Genomic DNA, 22,792 nt, shown 5'->3' on the forward strand with positions numbered 1-22,792 from the left:
AGGCAGCTGCCTGCACTCCTACAATGGAGCTGGGCCGGGGTAGATCCCCCTCTGGTCCCGGGGGCCCCCCCTCTCCCTCTGCGTCCCGGGCCGGTGTAGGGGGGTCGCTGGCGGCAAGGGGGGGGGCGGGGGGGGGGGGATTAGCTCAGATGGTAGAGCGCTCGCTTAGCATGCGAGAGTCAGGGGGATCGATACCTGCATCCTCCAGTTTTGTCTGGCGCGGCGAGGGCTGGAGGTGTGACGACACACACACGAGTGTGTGCGTACATGGTTATCCATTCGTGTGTTTTGACGTAATATGTGCACGCAGCGGCGCGCGCGTAGCCCGGCGAAGGGTGCGGTAAACGGGGCGTGGTCAGCTTTGGTGGGGGCGTGGTCAGATGGGGGCGCGGCCCTAACCGCGCTAGGGCTCTCGTTGCCGAGGCGCCGTCCAACGGGCGGGTACGTTGCTAGGGAGCGGTGGGCCAATGGGCGTGCGCGTTGTTGTTGCTAAGCGGCGTGGCGGGCCGGGCCGGGCCGGTGAGATGAGCGGGGCCGCGGCGGCCCGACAGCCATGGAGATCCGTTGCGGCGGGCTGCTCTTCAGCTCCCGCTTCGACTCGGGCAACCTGGCACACGTAGAGCAGGTAGAACCGCCCGGGGCGGGGGGCGGGGCGGCCCCGCGGCCTGGGGTGCCGCTCTCCCCGCCGCTGACTACGAGTTCAACGTCTGGACGCGGCCCGACTGTGCCCAGACCGAGTATGAGAACGGCAACAGGTAACGGTACGGCGCGGGGGGTGGCCGGCGGGGTCGAGGGGCTGGGGGGTAGCTAGCAGGGGCAGGGATACCCTGTGGGGAGGCTCATAGGGTCTGTTCCCCCAGCCCCAGGATCTGACAAGCTGGCGGGGCCGGCGAGGTCGGGGGTGGCCTGGGGAGAGGGGGGACCGGTGGGCTCAGGGGCTGACCCGGCGCTTCGGTCCCTCCCCAGGTCCTGGTTCTACTTCAGCGTGCGGGGGGGTGCTCCGGGGAAGCTGATCAAGCTGCACATCCTGAACATGAACAAGCAGAGCCGGCTGTACTCCCAGGGCATGTCCCCCTTCGTGCGGACCCTGCCCGTGCGGCCCCGCTGGGAGCGCATCCGCGAGCGGCCCAGCTTCGAGGTACGGGCACCGGGGATGGGGGCTTCTGCCGGGGGTGGGGGGGCCTCGGCTGAAGGGCAGTAACAGGTAGGGAGAGGAGGACCCTTTGTTCAGGGTTGGGGGGGCAGCTCTGGGGCACAAACACCCCTCACTTACCAGGCCGGGGTGATCTCCAGCCTTGCGGGGCAGGGCAGGATGGGGCAGGTGAGTGGCTGGTTTGTACTTTGGCAGCCCCAGGGGAGAGGGCGGGGGGGGTTAGTGATAAAGCCTCTTCCCTCGGCTGAGCACTCGGGAGCAGACGACCCAGTAGCTCTCTTCTCTGCTGGCCAGCTCTGGCTGGGGCGTGGGCTTTTGCTGGGTGATTTCCCTGTTGCATGATAGGGGTAGCCACAGAACTGCTCTCAAAGCACACCTGGTGCTTCCCTTCCTGTTCATCAGTCGTTGGAGTGGCTAGTAAATGGCTCTTTGTGGCAAGCCACACGACCTCAGGTTGCTCATGCCCCTGCGAGGGGAGCGGTGCTGGCCACAGGGCAGTAGGATGAGAGCCCAGGGAACCGAAGCCAGCAGGAAGAGCCATAGCAGCAGGTTGACTCTCACACCCCCACTAAGCTGTTTGGGCCTCAAACAGGAGTTTGCTGGTCCTGGCATTTTCTGTCTTCGGTCTGGGTAGGAGCTGCCTGGGGGAGAGTCACTTGCAGGTGCTCTGGGTTGTCCTTGCTCTGTGCATACTGCTGTGGGGAGGCCGCAAGCCCCTCAGCATGCCCCCCCCCCTTCTGCCCCACGGAACAGGGGCCAGAGAGAATCTCCCATCCCCTGACATAGGACAAGATGATGCTTGATTTGGCCCATGCTAGCACCAGGGAGAGACACAACATACACCTGAGCTTTGCAGCGCTCGTTAACTTTGTGAAGTGTGCTGAAATAGAGTAATTATTGTTCTGTCTCAGAGTGCTGGTGGGTGGGCATGAGAACTAGAAGGAAACCCCTGGGTTTCCCAGACAGCTCTGACCCAGAGCCAGGCATACACCGAGGCTTTGGCACTGCTCCGGAGACCCGAGTGCTGTGTGGCAGGGCAAGCAGGGAACCAAAGGCTTTGTAGGAAAGAGCGTGATGTTTCAGGGATCTGAGTGAAGCGGGCTGGGATCTGCAGGGAGCGCAGCTTTGATTCCCATGCAGTTAGGGAAGGGCAAGCGGCTGCAGGTACCACCTGATACACCAGAGAACTGGCGTGGCAGTGCTGGAGGAGAACCGCAGGGGCCTGTGGTGGCCATGGCTGCCTGGCCTGTGCCCGGGAGGTGGCTCTGCGTGCCCTCAGCTGGCTGCTTCTCGGGCCGTCCCTTTGCTCAGCCTCTGCTTTGTGTCTGTCCCAGATGGTGGAGACGCAGTTTGTGCTGTCCTTCGTGCACCGCTTCCTGGAGCACCGTGGTGCCACCACCTACTTTGCCTTCTGCTACCCCTTCTCCTACACGGAGTGCCAGGAGATGCTGGCACAGCTGGATGGCCGCTTCCAGGAGTGCAGGCACATGTCTCCCAGCAGGTGCGCACCCTCCCACCCCATTCCCAGCCCTCGCCCGCTTGGCTTTGCCCCTGCTGTGGAAGTGCAGTGTTGTTCAGCTCTTCCTGCAGTGGGGTAGAAGGTGGAGGGGGGTATGTGTCTTTGTGCCCCCCACTGCCCCCCGGTAGTTGCCTGATGCTTGCTCCTCTGGGCCCTAGCTCTGCAGGGGCAGCTGCAGCAGCTCCCCCCAAGCTCCTAAGCACGTGCTTCCGAGGGGCTTCCAGAGCGGCCTTTATTGCTTCAGACCAGATCCCTCTGGCATTCCTAAGGGCAGGTTCCCATCAGGCAGAAGAGGCTTGAGGAGGGGCTATAACAGAGCTGCAGCCCTTGGTTTAAGGAGAGGGGGTTCTTGGAAGCCAAGACCTCATTTGCTTTCCACCTCCTGGCTGCAGGAATGTCCGGGCATCTCTCTCCCACTGCTCCCTTCCTCTGCAACTGCTGTTGCAGAGGGAGATCTCCCTGCCAAGAGCCAGCCTCAGCGCCGGGCTCTTTGTGGATGGCGCTAGGAAGCTCCTCTGATCTCAAGAATTTCTCTTGAAAGTCAGAGGAGAACTTAACGCCCGGCTGAGGAGGACAGAGTCAGTCTTCAGGTGCCTCTGCAGATAACTGCCCTGCAGCCCCTCCTGGCCCCAGAGAGTTTCCGTGCCACCAGGCTGGGATCGTAAATACCTTTTCTTAGACAAGGGCTGAGCAATGGCTTATTGAAAAGGGTTTGTTCTTAAATTGTCATGCAACAGAGAACTATAAGAATTTCAAAATCTGGCAGTCAGTTGGTAAGACTCTAATGGCAATATCATAGTCTCTATGGGTCAAACTCACCTACTGATGCAAGGCCCCTGAGCCCCTCGGGATCACGGCAGGGCTGGGTGGTCCCAACCGAACCATCCCGCAGGAGGCCCCGGCTCCCTCGGCACAGTGGGAGCTGCCGGGGGCCTGGGTGGGGCCATCAGCAGGGCAAGGAGGGATCTCCACGCCGCGCAGGTGGGTCACACACAATCATGACATCGAACGCCCGAGGCCGGAGGCTGGTCCTGCAGCAGCACCCGGCAGGCTGTCTGGTGCCCAGGCTGTTGGTGACCCTGCACACACCTCACTGCTGCTGGGTGCTGCCTTGGCCACGGTGGGCTCCCAAAGGACAGGGGGCTGTTGCCTCCCCTGCCCATCCCAGCTGACACCCTTGGAGGTGGCCAGCCCCTCTTGCCAGCCAGGGTTTATTTCCCCGCCAGAGTAGTCTTGTGCTGCCACGGTGGGATGACCTGACGGCCACGGGTACCTCTGCTGGGTCTGGCTGTGCAAGAGCCACTCTCCTACTGCTCTCCGCAGCCATGGAAGGGGCCAGGCAGCATGACCCCAGGCCCTGAACCACCACTTTTTCCTCCAAAGGAATCCTCCTCGTGATCCTGGTGGACTCCGAGGGGAGCTGGCAGTGACCAGCTCAGCCGTGGGTGCCTGCAGGCAGCAGGAGAGGGTTTGGCAGTTTTGGTCAGGCTAGGGCTGTTGAACTCCTGGGGAGCAGAGTGAGCAGGGACACCGTCCTGGACAAGCAGCTAGAGGCAGAGCTCAGGGCTGTAGGTGCGGAGAGTGTCCCCTGCCCAGCTGGGAGCCCCCTTCGCTCCTTGAAGGCATCTCCCACAGCTGCCCACGGCAAGGGTCCGCGCCCTGTCCCTCAGTCCCCAGCCCAGCGGCATGCTCAGCTGGGATGGCAGCTGCGCCAGCCAAGCTGCTTTCTTCCCTGGTGGGGAAGGCTCCGACCCGTGCCTTCCCAGCTGACTGGGGCAGGCTGGCTGAGTGTTTCTCCTTGCTCTGCAGCTCCCTCGACTCTGTCTATTACCACCGGGAGCTGCTCTGCCACTCCCTGGACAAGCTGCGAGTGGACCTGCTCACCGTCACCTCGTGCCACGGCATGCTGGAGAAACGGGAGCCCCGGCTGGACAAACTCTTCCCAGACACGACCACTCCCCGGCCACGCCGCTTTGCAGGGAAGAGGGTGAGCTGCCGCCACCGGCTTTGGGGCTGTGTTGGGGACAGCGAGCATGGTCAGCAGTGTGTGGTGGCCTGTGTGTCGGCGCCTTACTGCCACCCTCGCATCTGTGACTTGAAAAGTGTCATGTCCTGGAGGGCTGGAGCATGGGGAGTAGAGAGTCTGTGAGATCCTGCATCGAGGTGTGGGAACTGGTTGCCTGCCAGGAGCCCTAGTGCATCTACTTAGCACCTTGAAATGCCCTCTGGTAGCACCACACACCTGTTCCTCAGGGCAAAAATTAGGGTCTCATTTCCTAGGAGTTTTGTTCTGTCCTTTTAACACTGTTGTTCTGTTAAGCTGTGAAGAAACTGATGGAAGGGCTGTATTTGGGGTGTCAGCCCCTGCTGCAGTAGGTGGGCCCTGCCTGCTGGGAACAGGGATGGGCAGGGAGCTCCTTCTGTGGCCAGAGCTGGGATGGGCAGCTGGGTTGCACCACACGTGCATCTCTTTCTGAGAAGCTCCCACCAAGAGAAGGGTTTTTTAGGAGGTGCTTTATGTTGTCGTTGCATTCGAGCTCATTCCCGCTCTGTGGGATCGCTTGGGGCTTTTCCCTGAGGCGCTTCTGCATCTCTGCTCCTGTGCCGCCCATGCTCTGGTTTCTCTTGGTAGCAGGCTGCAGGGCTTCTGTCCCTTTAGTCTCACACAGGGATAAGCAACCTTATTCCAAGTAGGACATGGGGGAGGCACTGGGCAAAGAAACCACTGAAAACTGTTGTGTTGCTGCACCCAGTACCTAGTTGTCTGCTCCACATAAAGACCTTAGCTGCATGTTGGGCAGCATGGTGCCTGGCTGTGGTGCAGAGGGGGGAGCCCCCCGGAGCGCTTGGCCCCTCAGCTAAGCCATTGCAGCATCTTGGGGCAGGCAGGAACCTGCCCATTGTCCCTGTCTTTTTGCCCTCAGGTGTTTTTCCTGAGCAGCAGAGTCCACCCGGGGGAAACACCCTCCAGCTTTGTCTTCAACGGCTTTCTGGACTTCATCCTGCGGGAGGAGGACCCTCGTGCCCAGATGCTGCGGCGGATGTTCGTCTTTAAGCTCATTCCTATGCTGAACCCTGACGGGGTGGTGCGGGGCCACTATCGGTGAGTGAGCTCAGGTTGCAGGTGCAGCTTTGCTGGGGTCCAGGCTGAGCTGTTCTCTCCTGGTTTGGAGTCTGTTGTGCATTTTGTGATGGCTGGGAAGAACAATCCCAAGATTCTGCGTCAGTAAAATAAGCCAAGGCCTGCAGGCTACAGCAACTTCTCCCTGCTACTCCCCGGGATCTGTGGCAAGGGCTTGGGGCTGCTGTTTCCTGCATAGGACATCTCCTGGATCAGGGCTTTCTGGCTTGGGTGAGCAATGCTGCCCTGCGCATTTGAGGCACTCAGATGTTGTCCTGTCCTTGCTCTCCCTGGACCAGGTTCAGGGAGGAGGGAGGGAGATCACTCAGGGCTCTGCCTTGCTGAGGCAAGTGCCACACTAGGAGAGAGGTTCTCAGCCGTTTTGGGGTAGAGTCCATTGCCTGTGAGGGGATGGTTTGGCCAATTGTGCTCCAGGATAGAGCCCAAAGCCTCGGCCGTTATGAGTTAAGGTCAGATCTGCCTTTGCAGAATGGATGGCATTGTGCAAAGGACCTCACATCTCCTCTGCTCTCTCCATAGAACTGACTCCCGTGGGGTAAATCTGAACCGCCAGTATCTCAACCCCGACGCCGAGCTGCACCCTGCAGTGTATGGGGCCAAAGCTGTCCTCCTCTACCACCACGTTCACAGCCGCGTCCTGCCGGGCTCTCCTGACTGGAGGACATACGTCTCCCCACTCAGCACCAGCTCATTAAGCACAAAATCTTCCAACCTTTCCGTCTGCAGCAGCACCCCATCCCCGGACGCAGCCCTGTCAGAGCTGGAGAAAGCCAATAACCTCCGCAACTCACCCAGCACCTGGCGTGCCAGCACATACTTCAGCCCTTCTCAGGAACCCCGGCTCTCGGGAGCACCTGCCACCGAGCTGCAAGGACTGGGCGGCAAGGACCAAGCTGTCTGGATCCTCCCTTCAAGCCACACCGCGGAGCACTGTGAGGAAGAAGCCAGGAGGCCTCCACCAGCACCTCTCCCCGAAACCATCCTGCCCCAGGACAGTGGGCTGGCCTACTATGTCGATCTCCATGGGCACGCCTCCAAGCGCGGCTGCTTCATGTACGGCAACAGTTTCAGTGATGAAAATGATCAGGTGAGGGCAGGGGGTAGGAGTACAGAGGTGCTGGAGCAGGCTGGGACCCTCACAGCTCTGCCCCATCTCCAGGGTCCCAAACGCTCCCTCCCACTGCTGGGAGAGGGGGTGGCACGTCCCTGTCACACCCTGTCAAGGCAGGGGCTGGGGTGCAGAGCTGACTGCCCTCCTTGCTTTTGGTGCTTGGTGGGGTTTGCTCTCCCTTTCCCCTCCCAGGGCCTGTGACCGGGGCAGCTGCAGCAGGTCTCAGCTTTCTCCCTGGCAGCTGGCGTGGGGAGGACAGAAGAGCTTACACCCCTTCTCCTAAGGGACGAGAGGGTGGGGGAGAGCTATGCCGCTGGGCTCCCTCCTCTCTGCCTCCATGAGCAGGCTGTCAGGAGAGCCCAGCTGCTGCCTCTCCCTGCTGGGGATGGGCAGGGGGCAGGCAGGGGTGGGCAGCATCCCCCAGGCAGGGCTGGAGCGTGTGAGACTCTGGAATTGAGCAGGGTGGGCCCAGCCAACAGCCCAGTGCATCCCAGAGCTTGGCACTGGTAGTGCTGGAGCAGGACAAACAGCCAACGGCTCTCCTCAAAGTCACCCGTGTTCCTCTCTGTACATTGCAGGTGGAGAACATGTTGTTCCCCAAACTCATCTCCCTGAACTCACCTCACTTTGACTTCATGGGCTGTAACTTCTCGGAGAAGAACATGTACGCCAAAGACAAACGGGATGGGCAGTCGAAGGAGGGCAGCGGGCGAGTGGCCATCTACAAAGCCTTGGGGATCATCCACAGGTAGGCAAACCTCTGCTCACTTGCTAAATGTCCATGCCAGCTGATCTGGCCCAGTTCCCCTCTGTCCTGGAAGGGGGTGGTCTTGCTGGAGGCAGCATGTTAAGGAAAGTTGAAACCACTTCTGTGGGGGCAGCTGTGCCCTGTGCGGCTCTCTGGTGGGGTTGGAACTGGCCAAGAGGAGTGTTAGGTGCTCGGTGTAGGCAGAGGCCAGGACCCAGCTGTGCCAGTTTACTGCCGCGTTTGACTCCTTTTCCTCTTGTATCTCCTGTCCCTTCACATCCCTCCTGCAGCTGCTCTGGCTTCTTGTCCTCGCTGTTGTAGAGCTGCTTGTGCACCGTCTTCCAGGAGGAATTCACCTCTTTCCCAGATGTTGATATTTGTAATGAGCTGTAATTAAAACCTGTTTAGTTGTAATGGGCTCAGCTTCCCTAGACCTTGCATGCAAGATTGCCATGCAAGATTCCAGTCTCAAGCAATCTGTGATTCTGTGGGTTGAGGATATTCGTGTGACCCGTAGCAGCCACATGTGCCTCTCCAACAAGGGGTGGGATATTTTTGGCCTGTTTGTTGTGGTTGCTGGGAACATAAAAACGGCTGAAGCAATCAGCCCAACAGCCTGTCTTACCCTCTTCTGGCCCCAGTGGTGGCCAGATGCAGATGCTGAGGAAAAAGTGCAAGAAGTGTGTAATGCTTCTTTAGAAGATGCTGCATTCCACAGGAATCTGTGGTTTGAGGAAATGTGGGAGCAGCACCAGGCTTCCTACCAGCCCTGGACTTCCCCCAGAAACCTCTGCACCCCTTCTCCTGTGAACAGCTGCTCTCTGTGGGTGCAGTTTCATTTTGCTGGCTTAGGCTGGTGTAGGACCAGGCTGCTGGCAGCGATGGTGGCACCCTTGGCTCCTTTCTCTCCCCCATTTCCTCAGCACTTGCTGTGCGCTCTGTTGCTTCTCTGCGCCTGGCCACAGGGCTGGGTCAGAGAGCCTGCTGATTTGGCTAAAACCAACCCTGCAGTAACAAATACACGAGTTTTTTGGGCTCAGGTTCCTGTTGTAGCTTGCTCTGTGCCCATTTGCTGTGGCTGGCAGGGAACGGCCCATGGTTAATCCAACAGCGACATCCCGAAACACAGTGGGGGTTCTGCTGGTGTCTGGAGTGCTCTCGGTGCCCGTGCTGCGCGGTACTGTACGGGCATGTCGGATGGGGAGGGAGACTTGCTGGTTTTCTGCGGTGTTAGCAAGATGAACTGTCTCTGAGCAGTCAGAGAGATGCAAGCAATCCTAGCTGGCAGCTCCCAGTCACCCTCTTCTCCTTCCTGCCTCTGGAAACGTGGTCTGGGAGCACTCACTCGGTGATTTCACAGGGACCAAGGGGAGGCTGACCGGCCACTTCGTCCCTGGCTAGTCTTTTGTGACAAGAGATGCAACATTTGCCTTTCTCCACCCATCAGGAACCACCCCCCACTCCCTGTCATCTTCCAGAGATGACTGAGAGGAGCCCCACAAGGACCTCGGCAGCCCCTCGGCACCCTTGGGTGCTGCCCCTCAGGGGCCATGGGCTCACATGGGGTTCTCCTGAGAAACATGACCCAACTTGATTATTGTCCATTTCTGGTGGTTTTCCTCCTGGAGCCTCATCTCCAGGCAGAGCGATCCTCCCACCCCACCCGCTGCTTTCTGCACTGGAGCTCCATCGCAAGTTCACTATCAGCCAGCTGATCTCCTGGCATATCTGTGCATCTCACTGAGTACCGGGATGGACCATTCCTGCAATTGGAGGATGCTGTCCTCAAAAAACTGCCACCTTTCCTAAGCTCCTTTGTCCTTCAGAACTGTCTCCAATGGGATCTGCCTTACTGGTGCACTGAATTAGCTGAAATCTGCTCTTCTGAGGCCCAGAGTCTGCTCTGCTGCTCTCCTCCCTTCGGGATCATGAACTCCACTATTTCACAGTCACTACAGACAAGGCTGATGTTTATTATCACATCCCCAGCTGACAAGTTCCTCCTTGTCCATGATCCAGCTGTGCATCACCCCTGGGTGGCCCATCCAGCACCCGTAGACCCATATCAGGAAGTAATTCCCCAACACCCTCCAGTGATCTGGAGGGCTCCAGCACTTTCTGGGGGATAGAAGCAATACTTAAGAGATGATTTCTTTTATATTTTTTCTCAACCCTGCTGAGCACAGGTGAATTTCTAGCACACGTCACATTGTGTAACAGACACACACAGAGTAACCGGGTGCCGTGTGCAGGTATTCATCAGGTACCTTAAAAGCCATTAGGTTTTTTTCCCCCACCTTGAAAATGCTGAGGGTGGAGAGAGGTCAAAGCTTGGAATAAAGAACACAGTAAGACAGCAAACAGAGAAACTGGAAGAAGGGCAGACCCCAATTAGTGTCCTTGGGGTCAGTTTACAAAACTCGGTGCCCAGCGGGACGCCCAGGTCTGTCTCTGTGGAGCTGCTCTCCCCCGGCTGGCCCCAGGGTTATTCCTCCCTGCAGCAGGACTTTGCCTTTCCCCGTGGGAAAGTGGGGAGGTCCCTGCCTGCCCCCTCCTCTAGCCTGGTGAGTCCCTCCCCAGGGCAGCACGACCTGCTGGAGCATCAACCCCAGCTCTGCATCCTCTGCAGCCTTGCTGGGGGCACATGCTGCCTTGGCACCTCGGGCACCGGTGAAGGGGCTCAGCATCCTGATATCCGGTACTGACCCGGGGGCACACTGCCAGTGCTGGGACTCCAGCTGGGCTCTGAGCCAGGCGCATCAGCCAGCGTCCAGGCCACCTCCCCATCCCCTGGCATTGCCTGTCCTTCATCTGCTCGCAGGCAAGGGTGGGGTGGGAGACAGTGTCCAAAGCCATAAGCCATCGCTCACGGCTCTCCCTCGGCCTCGGAGCTGGCCATTACATCATCAAAGGCTGCTGGGGTGGTTATGTGTGATTTCCCCTTTGTAAATCTGCTGACTGGTCCCAGACACCTTCTGTCCTTCCTGGGTCTCCAAGACCCTTTTCTCCATCATCTTCCTGGGGATCAAGGTGAGGCTGACCAGCCTGTGGGTGCCTGGCTCTGAAGACAGAGGTGACGTTTGCTTTCTCCCTGTCCTTGGGACCCACCTTGGTCACCAGGACCTCTCTGAGATAATCGGCAGCAGCCTCACCAGGATGTCAGCCGCCTCCCTTGGGACGTGCAAGGGTGTCCTGCCGGGTCCCACGGACCTGTGGTGTCCCAGCTGTGCAGGTGTGCTGAGCTGCTCGCCAGTGATGACTTGAGGTGAAGAAGGCATGGAGTACCTTGGCCCCCGTTCCAGTCAGCAGCTGGCTCACACTCTCCCTTGTCTTCCTTCTGCTACTGATGCACCTCTAGAAGCTGCCTTGTAGCCCTTCTCATCCCTCAACAGATTCAGTTCTAGGTGGGCTTTGGCTTTCGTAGCCCCATCGCTGCCCATTCAGACAGCATCTGTGTCCCTCCCAGGTCACCTCTCCCTTCTTCCAACTCTTGTGCAATTCCTTTTTTTTTTATCCAAGTCCAATCGGGAGCTCTGTGTTCATCCACGCAGGCCTCCTGACGCCTTTGCTTGACTTCCCACCTATCTGCGTGGGCTGTTCTGGAGTCGGAAGAGGTGAGCCCTGAAAATGAATCGGCTCTTCTGGCCCCCTCTCCTCACCAGGGCCCTGTCCCTGGGGACTCTTCCAAGGAGATCCCTGAAAAGGCAAAATCTGCTCTCCCGACGTCCAGGGCTGTGATCCTGCTTCTTACCTTGTTCCTTTCTCTCAGGCTACTGAGGTCCAGCGTTACATGGTCACCACAGCCAAGGCTGCTCCTGACCTGCACACCCCCAATCAGTTTTTCTTTGTAAGTATGAGGTCCAGCAGTGCCCACCCCCAATGCCCGTGTTAGAATAGCCCCCCCCGGGCAGGAGGCATCCCATTGGGTTGGTGAGGAGATGAGGCACCTCTTGACTGTGCTGCAGTGCTGGAAGTGTGCGGCAAGTTCCTCGGGAGGTTGGTGTGTGCTTTCTACTTTCTGGCTCCCACCCAGGGGGAGATTGGTAAGTCTCAGCCAGCTGGCAATGTCAGCCTGGACAAAGTCCAACTCTCCAACCAGACATGTATTCAGGATCTGGCATTTTTTAAAGAAAATTGGTCATTGTTGTTGTTAATAGGCAAGGTTGACATCACTGTAGTATCGTGGCTCCAGGGCACCAATCTTTTGCTATTTCAGTTTAACGAGGCTCAGCCCTGCTCTGGCCCCCTGAGCTGAGCTCCTGCCTTGCTCCCTGCATGGCACCTTGCCCTGGCAGCCAGGGAAGGCTGTCAGTCTGTCTGTTAGTCCCCCCTCCCTCCCTGCTCTGTCTGCAAAGTGCCAGCACCAAGCTGCTGGGGCGTGGAGTGGGCAGTGCAGGGCTGGGAGCAAGCGAGGAGGGGGCTGTGCTGGGCTACAGGACCCTCTGTCTCTGGAGAGGGGTGATCTGGGGCCCCTTCTCCAGCCCTTCCGCAGCTTGGGGGGTGCACACAGGGAAGGGCCCCTGGCCCCACGGTGATAGCCTGGGAACCAGTGGCTGGAGAGAGGGTGATCCCCTCTGCCTTCTGGAGCCCACTGAGCTGCCGTGGTGGTTAGCCCTGTGGGTGCCAGGACAGCATCGGCACACTGCGGCAGATGAAGGCAAGTTTCTCCTGTCGACAGGCTGTGGGGGATGCCCCTGCAGCTGAGCCATTTAACACCTCCCTCACACCAGTCTCCCTACAAGGCTTCGGCTTTGCCAGTTTTATTGGGTTTCCTCTGAGAGTTCCCACTTCCCCGTGCTCGTTACACACACTCCCGCTATCGGTTTGCAAACTATCAGGATACGCATCCTGGCCATATGTGTTTTTGCAAATCCCTCAGCTCCACGCATTGGCTGTGCAGCACGTCCGAGCCCGCACCTCCATCCCCTCCTCCACCACTGATCTCCTTTCCACTGCACACTCCCGGCTCTGCTGGCAGCACACCAGGCTGCTCCTCCGCACAGGGCTCGGCGGCGCAGACCTTCAGTGTTGCACCCACCGCTCTGTCCCAGTGACTTCTCACTGGGTTTTCCCTGGAAGTAGAGAGACACGAAGATGGCCCTGTGACTCTCTTGCCCCTTCCCTGAAGTCATGCAGTCTGTGCCACATCAATGGTCCAGTGTCTCATTGCCAGAAAATCAGTACAGCTTGAGGCTTTGCTCCTGGGGAACGACGTGCCACCCATTCTCCTGTGCCCTTTGTGAACCTCTTGCCCTGTCCTTAAGCATGAACTCACCAGGGATGACTGCAGACCCTTTTAGGATAATCAGAGAACATCTTTTGGTAGTCGCTTCACCCTGAAAAGCAGTTGGGGTGTCCCTAGCAGCTCTGGGTGCCTCGACTGCTGATTTAAGGTAAGAGGTGGGTACACTGGCACTTTGGGAGATCGGTGCTCAGCAATAGCTGGCCACTCCTGCTCCTGCTCCTGCTCTCCAGCTGCCCCTTAGCCAGTCCTTTCTTTGGCATTGATTTCAGAGTCCGGTTCATTGACCTGTGACACAGGTGCCTCTCCTGTCCTCAGCACACCTCTGACTTCCACCTGATGGCCAACTGTTGCTTTTTTTACCTCCTTTATTCCTACCTCAGCGGACGAGAAAATGCAGTGCACGTGAAGCAGGTTGCAGCAAGAGCTGCGGCTCAATGGCAGGAGCCACGTCTTCTCTCCAGACTCCCCTGGGGAGCCTTCCCTCCCAGGGTTGGGGGACAGAGTGTCTTCTAAGAGGCAGCAGTAGTGCTGCTGTGCTCGGGCAGTGGTGGATCCATTGGGTAACGTGGGCTTCTTTGTGCTTCACAGCTACACACTGGAATGCAACTACAACACAGGGCGCTCGGTGAACAGCATCCCCGTGGCCTGCCATGACAATGGGAGGGCCAGCCCGCCGCCCCTTCCTGCCTTCCCCTCCAAATACACCGTGGAGCTGTTTGAGCAGGTAAGGGGAAGCCCAGCGGCAGAGCGGCTGGGTGTGCGCAGCCCTTCCCTGCCCTGAGTGCTGCAGGCAGGACTTTCACCTCCCAGGAAGAAACTCTCACGTTCTCTCCTGCTTCTGCACTTGTATGTCCCCATGAAAACAGCGCAACTCCTGTGCTGGTCCGTGGTGCGGATTTGGAGAGCTGTGTGAGAGACAGGGTGTTCTCAGTGTCAGTGCCGTAACCTGTCGGTACGTCCCAGCCCACACCAGCCTGCGGGGCCGTCTGTGACAGCCCCCGCCACTAGCCCCAGCCCCAAAATGCTTTGTCCCCTGGCTGGACTGGAGACTTCTGCCCTCAGCCTCTGGGGCATCCCAGGGTTGTCCCTGCGCATCTCACACCACTGCTGACACATGTGGTCCCTGGTCCCTCCCTGCTGAGTGTAGGGCTGCCTGCTTGTCTAATGCCTGCAGCGAGAGGCAGCAGGTCCTGGTGGCTGTGGGTGCCTGACTCGCCCTGGCCCTGCGTCCATGCTGTGCGCCTAGAGACTTCCCACGGCAACACTCCTCCCACCAGGGAGCTCGATCGGAGTCTGTAATGGAGATGAAATGAGCTCAGGGGGGTTGTCTGGAATTTGGGGTTGGGTTTTCTTTCCTTCCTTTGTTTTTTCTGCCTCAAGTCCTAGAGAGTTGCTGCTCTTTCTCAAGGTCTTTCTCACCAGTTGCCTCTTGCAGGTCGGGAGAGCCTTGGCTGTGGCAGCACTGGACATGGCAGAGTGCAATCCCTGGCCCCGGATCGTCCTGTCAGAGCATAGCTGCCTCAGCAACCTGCGAGCCTGGATGCTGAAGCACGTGCGGGGCATGAAGGGCACAGGCGGGGGCCCACGGAGGAGAGGAGGTGCCAGGACCCCCCCCAGGAGCTCCACGTAAGCGCCTGCCGGGTTGAGTGTTCAAGAACTGCAGGATAACGCCAATTAGAGATGATAAATGTACTCCAAGTGAGTTACCCTGCAGCTAATGAAGCCAACATTTGTTTGCTTGCTTTCCCACCTTGTTGGGGCCCGTGCTTGTCCCTGCAGAGTTTGCTTTGTGAAGGGTATCCCTCAGCTCTGAGTCATCGGCAGGCCAGAGGGGCACGCAACCTTGCAGGGTGAAGCTGTTTGGGATTTACCTGCCCCAGTAACCTGGGAAGTGGTTATCTGTCCGCAGAGAGAACCAGCATCTCTTCTGTTTCTCCCCCTCCCCAGCCTGGTCCGGCGCTGGACTGGGATGGATTTGGGACTGGGGGTGAGGGAGTGGGAACTCTGAAACCATGCTGCTGCACCGAGGCTGCCAGGACAGCGATGTACAGCGTGGGGGACTGGGGTCTGCTGCTGCTGAGGGACATCCCCTTGTGACATGGGCTCTGTTCCTGTCCCCCGCCGCCTGCCAACGGCTGGGGAAAAGTCCGGGGGTCTGACAGAGATGGTGTATCAGCGGCATCAGCAGCCTAACACTCAGTGCCTGGGCTGGAGACGACAAACCTGCTCGGCAGGAGCGGCGGAGAGCCGGCTGGGAAGGAATGGGGGTGCACAGAGGTGGCCGGTGGGGGGGACCCCCTCTCCACAGAGCCAGGCTGAGCCTCCTCTTTCTCATCCCATTCCAGCGGGCTTCCCACCTCAGCCTCCGATAACGCCCTGTCCCGCATGAGGAGCTTCAGCAACGGCACCAGCGGGAGCGGCAGCAGCCAGCAGGACTCGCCGCAGATCAAAGCCTCCCCCAGCTTCACCTTCAGCTGCAGCAGGCCCTCGGGTCCGGCCGCTGTGAGCCAGAGTCTTCAGAAAGGCAGCGCCAGAGCCCCAGCACCGGGCAGAGGTAAGCTGCGCTGGGGACCTCTTGTGCGCTTGATCCAGTACCTGTCGAGCTGCTGTGTGAAGCCGCAGCCCTGAGGAGAGCTCTGTGCCAGCGTAACAGTGTGCTTTGACGTAATAAAAGTGGGTTTGCGTGGAAGAAGTGCGTGTGAACCGCCGCCCCCTCCCCTTGGAAGGGTCCTGGATGCCGTGCTCAGCTCTGTGCTGTGTCCCGAGCAGAGCAGCCCTGGCTGAGTCAGGACAGACGCCACACGGCGAGACCCGTGGCTCCTCCAGCACAGCTTCTGCAGGGAACCAAGGGGGCCTAGCTGAGCTCCTGCCCAACGGCTCTGCAGCCCCTGGCTGGGCAGAAGCTGCCTGCCACTTCTGTTGCACCGAGATTGCAGGGACTCTGTCCGCTGTGGGCTGCCGGGGGAGATGGCCCTTCCTGCACTGGTGGTGCAGGGGCCAAGGGGTTTCTGGAGAAGCCAGCACAGAAAACCTCCGCTCAACTTCCCGAGGCCTCAGCTGCTCCCAAAGCATTCCCAAGGCCTGTAGGGATACACCAAAGTGCCTTCTCCCTTCCCAGGCACCTGCTGAGCAGCAGTCGATCATGGCACATGACTGTGGTCATGGTGAGGCAGGCTAGCAGAGCTGTAATTAGTCACTGGGGGCTTTGAACACACGGTGAGTCCTGTCCGGTGGGGGCCAACTCGCAGCACCAAGCTGCCAAGCCACCTGCACAGCTAGGAGAAAGGCCCTGGCTTACCACCCCGACTCTGGCAGCGGGAGGGTGCCAAAACCAAGGCAATGCTGGCTTCCTCACCATGGGGCAGGGGGCTCAGCACCACTGCAGGCTGTGGCAGGGCAGGCAGTGCTGCTCCAGGCCCCTTGGGGGTTCAGAGCTGCAGCTGGCTGGCCGATGGTGGGGAAAGCCCCAGTGCCCCATGCTATTCTGTGGGCTGGTCCCACAGGCCCCCAGCTGAGGAAACGGGGCTGGACTGGGAGCCCCAGTCGGCTGTGGGGCTCTGGAGGCCAGTGAGCACCGTGCTCTGAAGTATCCCAGTGCCCAAAGATCAGAGGTGTGAGAGTGAGGGTCCGCTTTCGGGGCGGAGGGGGCTGCCTGTGTGACTCTGGGTGTGACTCTGAAGCTGTCGTTGTGTCAAGGCTCTGTGTACTGGTGCTGCTCTCGGGAGAGATTGCTGCGTTTCTGACTGTAGGCTTGTTTCTCGTGCTCCGCCTGTGTTTCTCGCATTGCTTCGTCCTCCATGTTTGCTTTCCAGCACTTTGTAGTGACTGTTTCTCATCTGCCATGAGAACATGGTGGGGAGGAAATAAAAGGCTTATGTTGTCATGGGCACATTGTAACGTCTGTTCCTTCTGCCGTGCATGCTTGAGCCACCCCAGAGCCAGCGGGAGCAACCCACTGGCCCGATCCCCAGCTGCCGGGGAGTCGGTGATAGTTGGGCGCGTGAGCAGGAACAGACCTTGTGGGGCTGGAGGGGAAGAGCCTGTCTCCATTGGATGGATCAGTGTCGTTCTGCCTCCCTAGCCTGCACTCTCTGCTTGCTGGCTGCCGGTGTGGTAGCTGGGTGCTGTGTGCACGGCCTCCAGCAAGGGGAGCTGTGACCGGCAGAGCCAAGTGCCTGGTGGGATGCTGTGCTCTCGTGCTGGTGGAGCCCCGGCTGCCTGGCTCGTGGGACTGGGATGTGGCTCTTCCTTCCCTGCCCCGGCAGCACCTGGCAGCTTGACCTTCTGTGTGCCCAGTCTGGCTGGCACCCCCTGCTCTGGCTGCCAGCAGCTTTCCCTGCTGCCTCAGCCAGCGGTGCCAGCGCTTTGAGCGTGAGGGCCCTGGCAGCACTGGCACTGCCATGTCTGCACAGGGAAATGCGGCCCAGGAATGCTTTGACCCCACGGCTTTGCTTTACGAGCACCATGCCACTGCCCTCCGGTCAGGGGTCCCATCCCGGAGTGGTGCCGGGATGCTGTCACAGACTCTTCCTTCCCCAGGCAGCCGGGAAGGAACCAGGAATGCTCTAGGTCCTGCCTGCAGCCCCAGCGGTCGCCAGCCAGGTGTGATGAGGCGATGGTTAGATGGCACAGGATGAAGTCACTGTGCCCCAGTTGTGTTCCATCCTTCCCGTTCCTGCACACGTGCTGCTGAGATCTTTGTCCATGTGGAACAGGCAGGAGCCAGTCCCCACAGACAGGACATCATGCTCAGCTATCCCCACCGGCCGTGCCCCGAGGGTGAGGGGAGGCTGCTCTCTGCTGTGGCCCTGCAGGACAGCTGTCCCCTGGTGATGGCTGGGTTACACGGAGGAGGATGTCCTGTCCAGGACCTGCTGCTCAGATGGGGCCCCTGACAAGTGTCAGAGACATGTCCCGCTCCCAGCTGCTTCTTCCAAGCCTTGCAGGAAGGGAGCCCTTTCCTGGTGGGCTCCAGCCACAGCCCTCTGGCATGGCACAAACCTAAGCTGTCTGGTGGCCGCAGGGCCCCCCCTGCCCTGCTGTCTCTCCACTGTGCCACCTGGCAAGCCCTGGCTGTGGCAGAGACTGGTGTCCCTGCAGACATGGTGGGGAGTTCACCCAGCTGGCTGCAGGGGTGCAGCCGTCACCAGTGATCAGCAGAGCCACGGGCGCTGCCCGGGCGAGGTCTTGTCTGGCAGCTGCCATGTCTGAGGAGCAGAGGTGCCCAAAAAGGGGGCCAGGGAGGGGAAGGGCAGGTCTCTGTGCGAGTGCGGGAGGAGAGGGCACAGCCTGCGCCTGTGCAGTGCTGCCGCAGGAGCTGCTTTCCCAGAGGGCTGCTTTGTCGGGCTCTCCTCAGACACCTCGTGCTCCAGCCCCAATCCTCTCCACAGCTCCTGCTCCAGCCTGCCCGCATCGGCCAAGCCCCTGGGAACCCAGAGGGGACCTGTGCTCTGCACATGGCTTCACAGGTGGGGGGGGGGGGTGGGGGGGGAGTGTCTCTGCAGAACCCCTAGTGACCTTCTTGTCTGTGCAGCCTCAGCTGCCCTGGCCTTTGCTGGCTGGAGTTCATCACCAAGTTGTGCCGTTTCGGTTGTGACAAGTCCAAGGTTAAGAGTTGTCACTCACCAGTACCATCCACTGTTGCCTGTAAAGCCCCACCACCCAGAGAGTGCTTCAGCACACCGCAAACTTGCCCCAACCCAGACTTTGCCACAGCCTGGCTCCTGCCTGCTCCTGCTCACAGGGTCTCATTTGCTGTGGGGTCCCACTGTTGTTCGTGGCTTACTCGGGTGTTTTACGTGGTGTCCGTTTCCCAGGGGACACTGTCATGGTTTCACCCCGGGGGGCACCTCAGCCCCCTGCTGTTACCCACTCGCTTGCTCTCCCGATGGGATGGGGGAAAGAACAGGAAGGGTAAAAGGGAGAAACCTCCTGGGTTGCGATAAAGACTTTAACAGGGAAAGCAACCCTTGCCTGCACGCTGCGCCTTCCCTGTCCCCCTCCTCGGCTGCCGAGCGATTGCCATAGGCGCGGGACAAGTTTGTCAGCGCTGCCAGCTCAGCCAGACAGCGTGCGAGTGCTCTTAGGGCTGATCCTGTCTGATGCCATCAGCGTGGCTGGGTGTACTGGTGACTTGTGCCCAGCATGCTGCTGGCCTCCATGTTGGTGCTGCCCAGCCAGCCCCAGCCCATTCTCTCCAGGTGCAGGGTTCTGCGTCTTCCCTCCAGCCGCCTGAGGTTTCTCTTGCCCTGTTTTGGCAGCCTGCGTGGCCCCGCTGATGAATTGCAGCCCTCGTGGCATCGGTTACTTCCCCAGCACAGTTCTGCCTATGGCTTTACTGAGGGCACCGTGGTCCTACCCTGCCCAGCCGTGCCTGCCCCTGCCTGTCTCCCACACCGCTGCCGAGCACCAGCATGGGTGCAAACCCCAGTCCTCAGCCACAGCCTTGTCCTGCAGCAATCGAGCTGTCTGTCTGGTGCTGCTGCTTCTGGCTCCGACTCTGGTTCCCACCAGCGGCCCTGGCCCCATGCTGAGCCATCGAGTGCCTGTCATGGTCCTCCCCGCTGGCACTTCGGCAGCTGCCAAAGTGGCTGCTCTTGCTCTTCGGCTTTGGGGCTGTGCCTCATGCCTGTGCCGTGGTGGGGTTCCAGCCCCAGCGAGCAGCTCTGTCCTGGCTTTCCTGGCTAAAAGGAAACACAACCGCAGCCAGGTCTCGTGCGGGACAGGGGCTCAGTGCATGGCTGCTGCAGCCACAGGGAAAGGTGCCAGCATAGGGAGGCAGCATCGGCGGGGGGCCACTGCCCTGGGCACACACCAGCCTGTGCCTGGGTGGGTCTGGGCAGGTGTCAAGCCCCAACGGCCACCGCAGGCCAGTGTGGCTGCCGGCAGTCCTGGCTCCTCCTGCCAGAGCTGCAGCAGCTCCATGCTGCTGCCAGCACCACCAGCACATGGGTGTCCGTGTGTCTGTCCCACTTCGTGCCGCGCCGGGCCCTGGCCCCTCCTGCGCACTCGCAGCGTGGGCCACATCCTGCCTGCGCGGAGCCTGCGGGCAGAGCAGTGCTGCCATGCCTGCCGTGCCCAGCCCACCAGCCACCGAGGCTGCTGCAGCTGCCCGGGGCACAACTGGCAGCTGTGGCTGGGTCAGCTCCCTGCCTGTGTGGGCCAGGCAGCTGCCCAGCCACAGCACAACTTGGTGAGGGCTCTGCACCAGCCCCGGCACTTCCCACCTCAGCAGCACTCAGGACTCGGCCAGGCCATGCCGATCTGCACCGCAGCGGTTCTGTGTGCCCAGGGCAGGCAGCTGGTACCCCTGCTGCAGCTCACAGCCCCCCTTGCCGACCCCAGCATATCCCTGGCATCCCCAGCGTGGGCTGAGCTCTGTCTCATTTGTCACACAGGGACCCTGCTGGTGGGCGCCCGGGCAGCGCCCAGCACCGGCACCAGCCACGGATCGCGGGAGGCCCAGCGCGGCGTGGGAGAGCCAGCGGCTACTCACAGCACAGCACTGCTGCAGGTACCGCTGGGCACCGGCAGGGCCTGGGGCAGGGAGCCTGGGGGGATAGCAGGGCCCTGAACCCCCACTCTGGTGGTCCCTGAGCCCTGGGAGGGGTCTGCCCCATAACTCTGCCAGCCGGGCCTGGGGGATGTGGGGCTGGGGAATACCGGGGGGCACACCAGGCCCAGTCTGTGCTGGGAGCTGTCAGACCCCCCTGGAGCACGTGGGGTACTGCACACCAACAGCCCAGGCTGGCTGGGGGTCTTCTCTAAAGAGCTTGGAGAACCCCCCATCTCTGGGGCTGAGACTCCTGGTCTGTGGGGCTCTGCCAGGAGCTTTTTTGCCCCATGTGCATTTTTTCTGAGCTGTGCAGACACCACTGGTGGCAGGGGTCCGGTTCTGTAGGACCCCCAGCAGCCGTGGGGGGTCCCACAAGACCAGGGACAACCACCCCTCCTGGGCACTGACCCTCCCCTCCCCGCAGGCGCTCCCGAAGAAGCTGGACACCAGGAGAGCCCCAGAGCAGCCCAGGTAGGTGCTGGCATCAGCCACAGCGTGGGACCGTCCCACGGCGTGGGGTCGTCCCTCAGCCAACCCAGAGCCCGTGCCGACGCCAGGGTGGCGGGAGCCCTGAGCAAAGCTGCACCCTCTGCCCCAGCGGCATCCACCAGCCCCGAGAGGGGCTGTAGCCCCTCACTCCCAGCAGCCCCCTCAGGAGCGGCGTGTGGTTCTCCGCAGCCTGGGGGGGCCTCCCCTGCGCCCCAGCAGGATCCCTGTGCGGAGGAAGGGGGCAACGACCGGCCAGAGCCTGCTGGGGCTCCACGCTGACAGCACCGCAGCCCGCCGGGCCGGGAAGCACAGCCATGGCAGGCCCTGGGCCTCGCAGCCTCCACCAGGTAGGGCACAGCACAGCCCTGGTGCCAGGGCTGCTGCGGTACCCCCTCCGGCAGGGCCCGGCACAGGGCTAGGGGGCCGCAGCGCCCATCCTGCATCTGGCCCTGCTCACCCTGGCACAGGAGGGCACCAGCACCCCCCAGGAGCCCCCGACGTGCTGCAAGAGGCAGAGGGGGCGCGGGGGGCTAGGACCCCGACAACCCCCAGGCATGGGGGCTGTGGGGGCAGTGCTGGTGCATAAAGGCAGCCCAGGGGATGCCCCGGCCTGGCCCCACGCTCTGCTGGCACTGGGAGCACCCGCGTGCCCCTGTCCCACCAGTGGCGACGCCGGTCTCTGTCCCTGCAGGGCTCTGCCAGGAGGCCCCCGCACTCCCCGGGGGGGTGCAGAGCACCGAGGGACTCTTCCTGTGCGGGGGCAAGGGCCTGCACCCCCAGGTATGGCCCTGCGGCATTGGGGGGGCTGCGGTGTGGGCAGGGGGACCTCAGCCCTGCTTTGCCCTGTGCCGGCAGGCCCTGGGCAGGGGCCGCGGTGCTGGGGAGGGGGCTCCAGCCCCTCTGCCCTGGCCCGTGTGGCCGCGGCTCCTCTCCACCCTGCTCTCCTGCACCACAGTGCCCGCCAGGCCCAGCCCGTGCCTCGCTCAGCGCCTACCGGCAGCTCCTCTCCTTCTGCGCTGAGGCCTGACCACAGCCACCAGCACTGGCCCTGCTGCTCGCCGGGCCCCACGCCACCGGCCTGCACCGTGTCTGCACCCATGCTTGGGGCAGGGCCGGGGCACCCCCCCACAGCCGCTGTGGCCCCCCCAGACCAAAGCTGCACCAGTGCAGAGCCTGAGCCATGGCGGCACCAGGGGCTCCGGACCCACTCTGCTGCTCAACCCCCTCCCCGCCGGGCTCCAGGCACAACCACCTGCTCGCGTGGCACCGTGCCTACTCCCAGCTGTGGCCATCATCGCCCAGGGTGCCGGGGCCGGCTCACATGTCTCACCATGGCTCACCGCAGCGCCCGCTCCTTGGTGACGGCGGACTCCCACCCCAGGATGGCCCCGCTCCTCCCCGCGGGACCGGCGGAGGGACCTGGCGCGGGCGGGAGATATTTTTACATCACACGGTTTCCTCTTGTATTATCGTGTTTCCGTTAAAGTTTGTTTGGAAGAAGCACGGCCTCCCGCCTCAGCGTGGCACCGCGGCGGGCACCGCCACGCTCCGGGCGAGGGGCCGTGCTTGGCCAGGCCCTGCTCCACCATGGCACTGTGCGGCTCAGCTCAGCGCGGCCCTGTTGGGGGAAGAGGGGTGAGCGGTGCCGGTGCAGGGCAGGCGCGGTGCCGGTGCCGGTGCCGTGTCTCACCGCGGGTGCCCTCACTCCTGCTTCTTGGGGTTGTTGACAGCCACATAGTGGTAGAGGACGACGAGGAGGAAGAGCGAGACGCCCAGCATGTTGGCGAAGATGGCGAGCTGCACGTCCGTGATCATCCTGCGGGGGGGGGG

At 61.1% G+C, this 22,792-nt stretch overlaps 1 protein-coding gene across 1 annotated transcript; it reads left to right on the forward strand.

Moving 5' to 3' along the window:
* The first annotated feature begins 553 nt into the window (after nucleotides 1-553).
* On the forward strand, nucleotides 554-16,336 carry AGBL5 (ATP/GTP binding protein-like 5). Its single transcript, XM_010565891.1, is given in 11 exon segments — nucleotides 554-653; nucleotides 656-755; nucleotides 967-1,138; nucleotides 2,488-2,654; nucleotides 4,482-4,659; nucleotides 5,597-5,775; nucleotides 6,334-6,901; nucleotides 7,504-7,673; nucleotides 13,507-13,642; nucleotides 14,354-14,544; nucleotides 15,264-16,336. Coding segments are annotated over 11 exon segments (2,244 nt in total). The 3' UTR covers nucleotides 15,547-16,336.
* Nucleotides 16,337-22,792: the final 6,456 nt, after the last annotated feature.

The sequence above is a fragment of the Haliaeetus leucocephalus genome, unplaced genomic scaffold (genome assembly GCF_000737465.1).
Source record: "Haliaeetus leucocephalus isolate CR32 unplaced genomic scaffold, Haliaeetus_leucocephalus-4.0 Scaffold197, whole genome shotgun sequence".
NCBI classification, from domain to species: Eukaryota; Metazoa; Chordata; class Aves; order Accipitriformes; family Accipitridae; genus Haliaeetus; species Haliaeetus leucocephalus.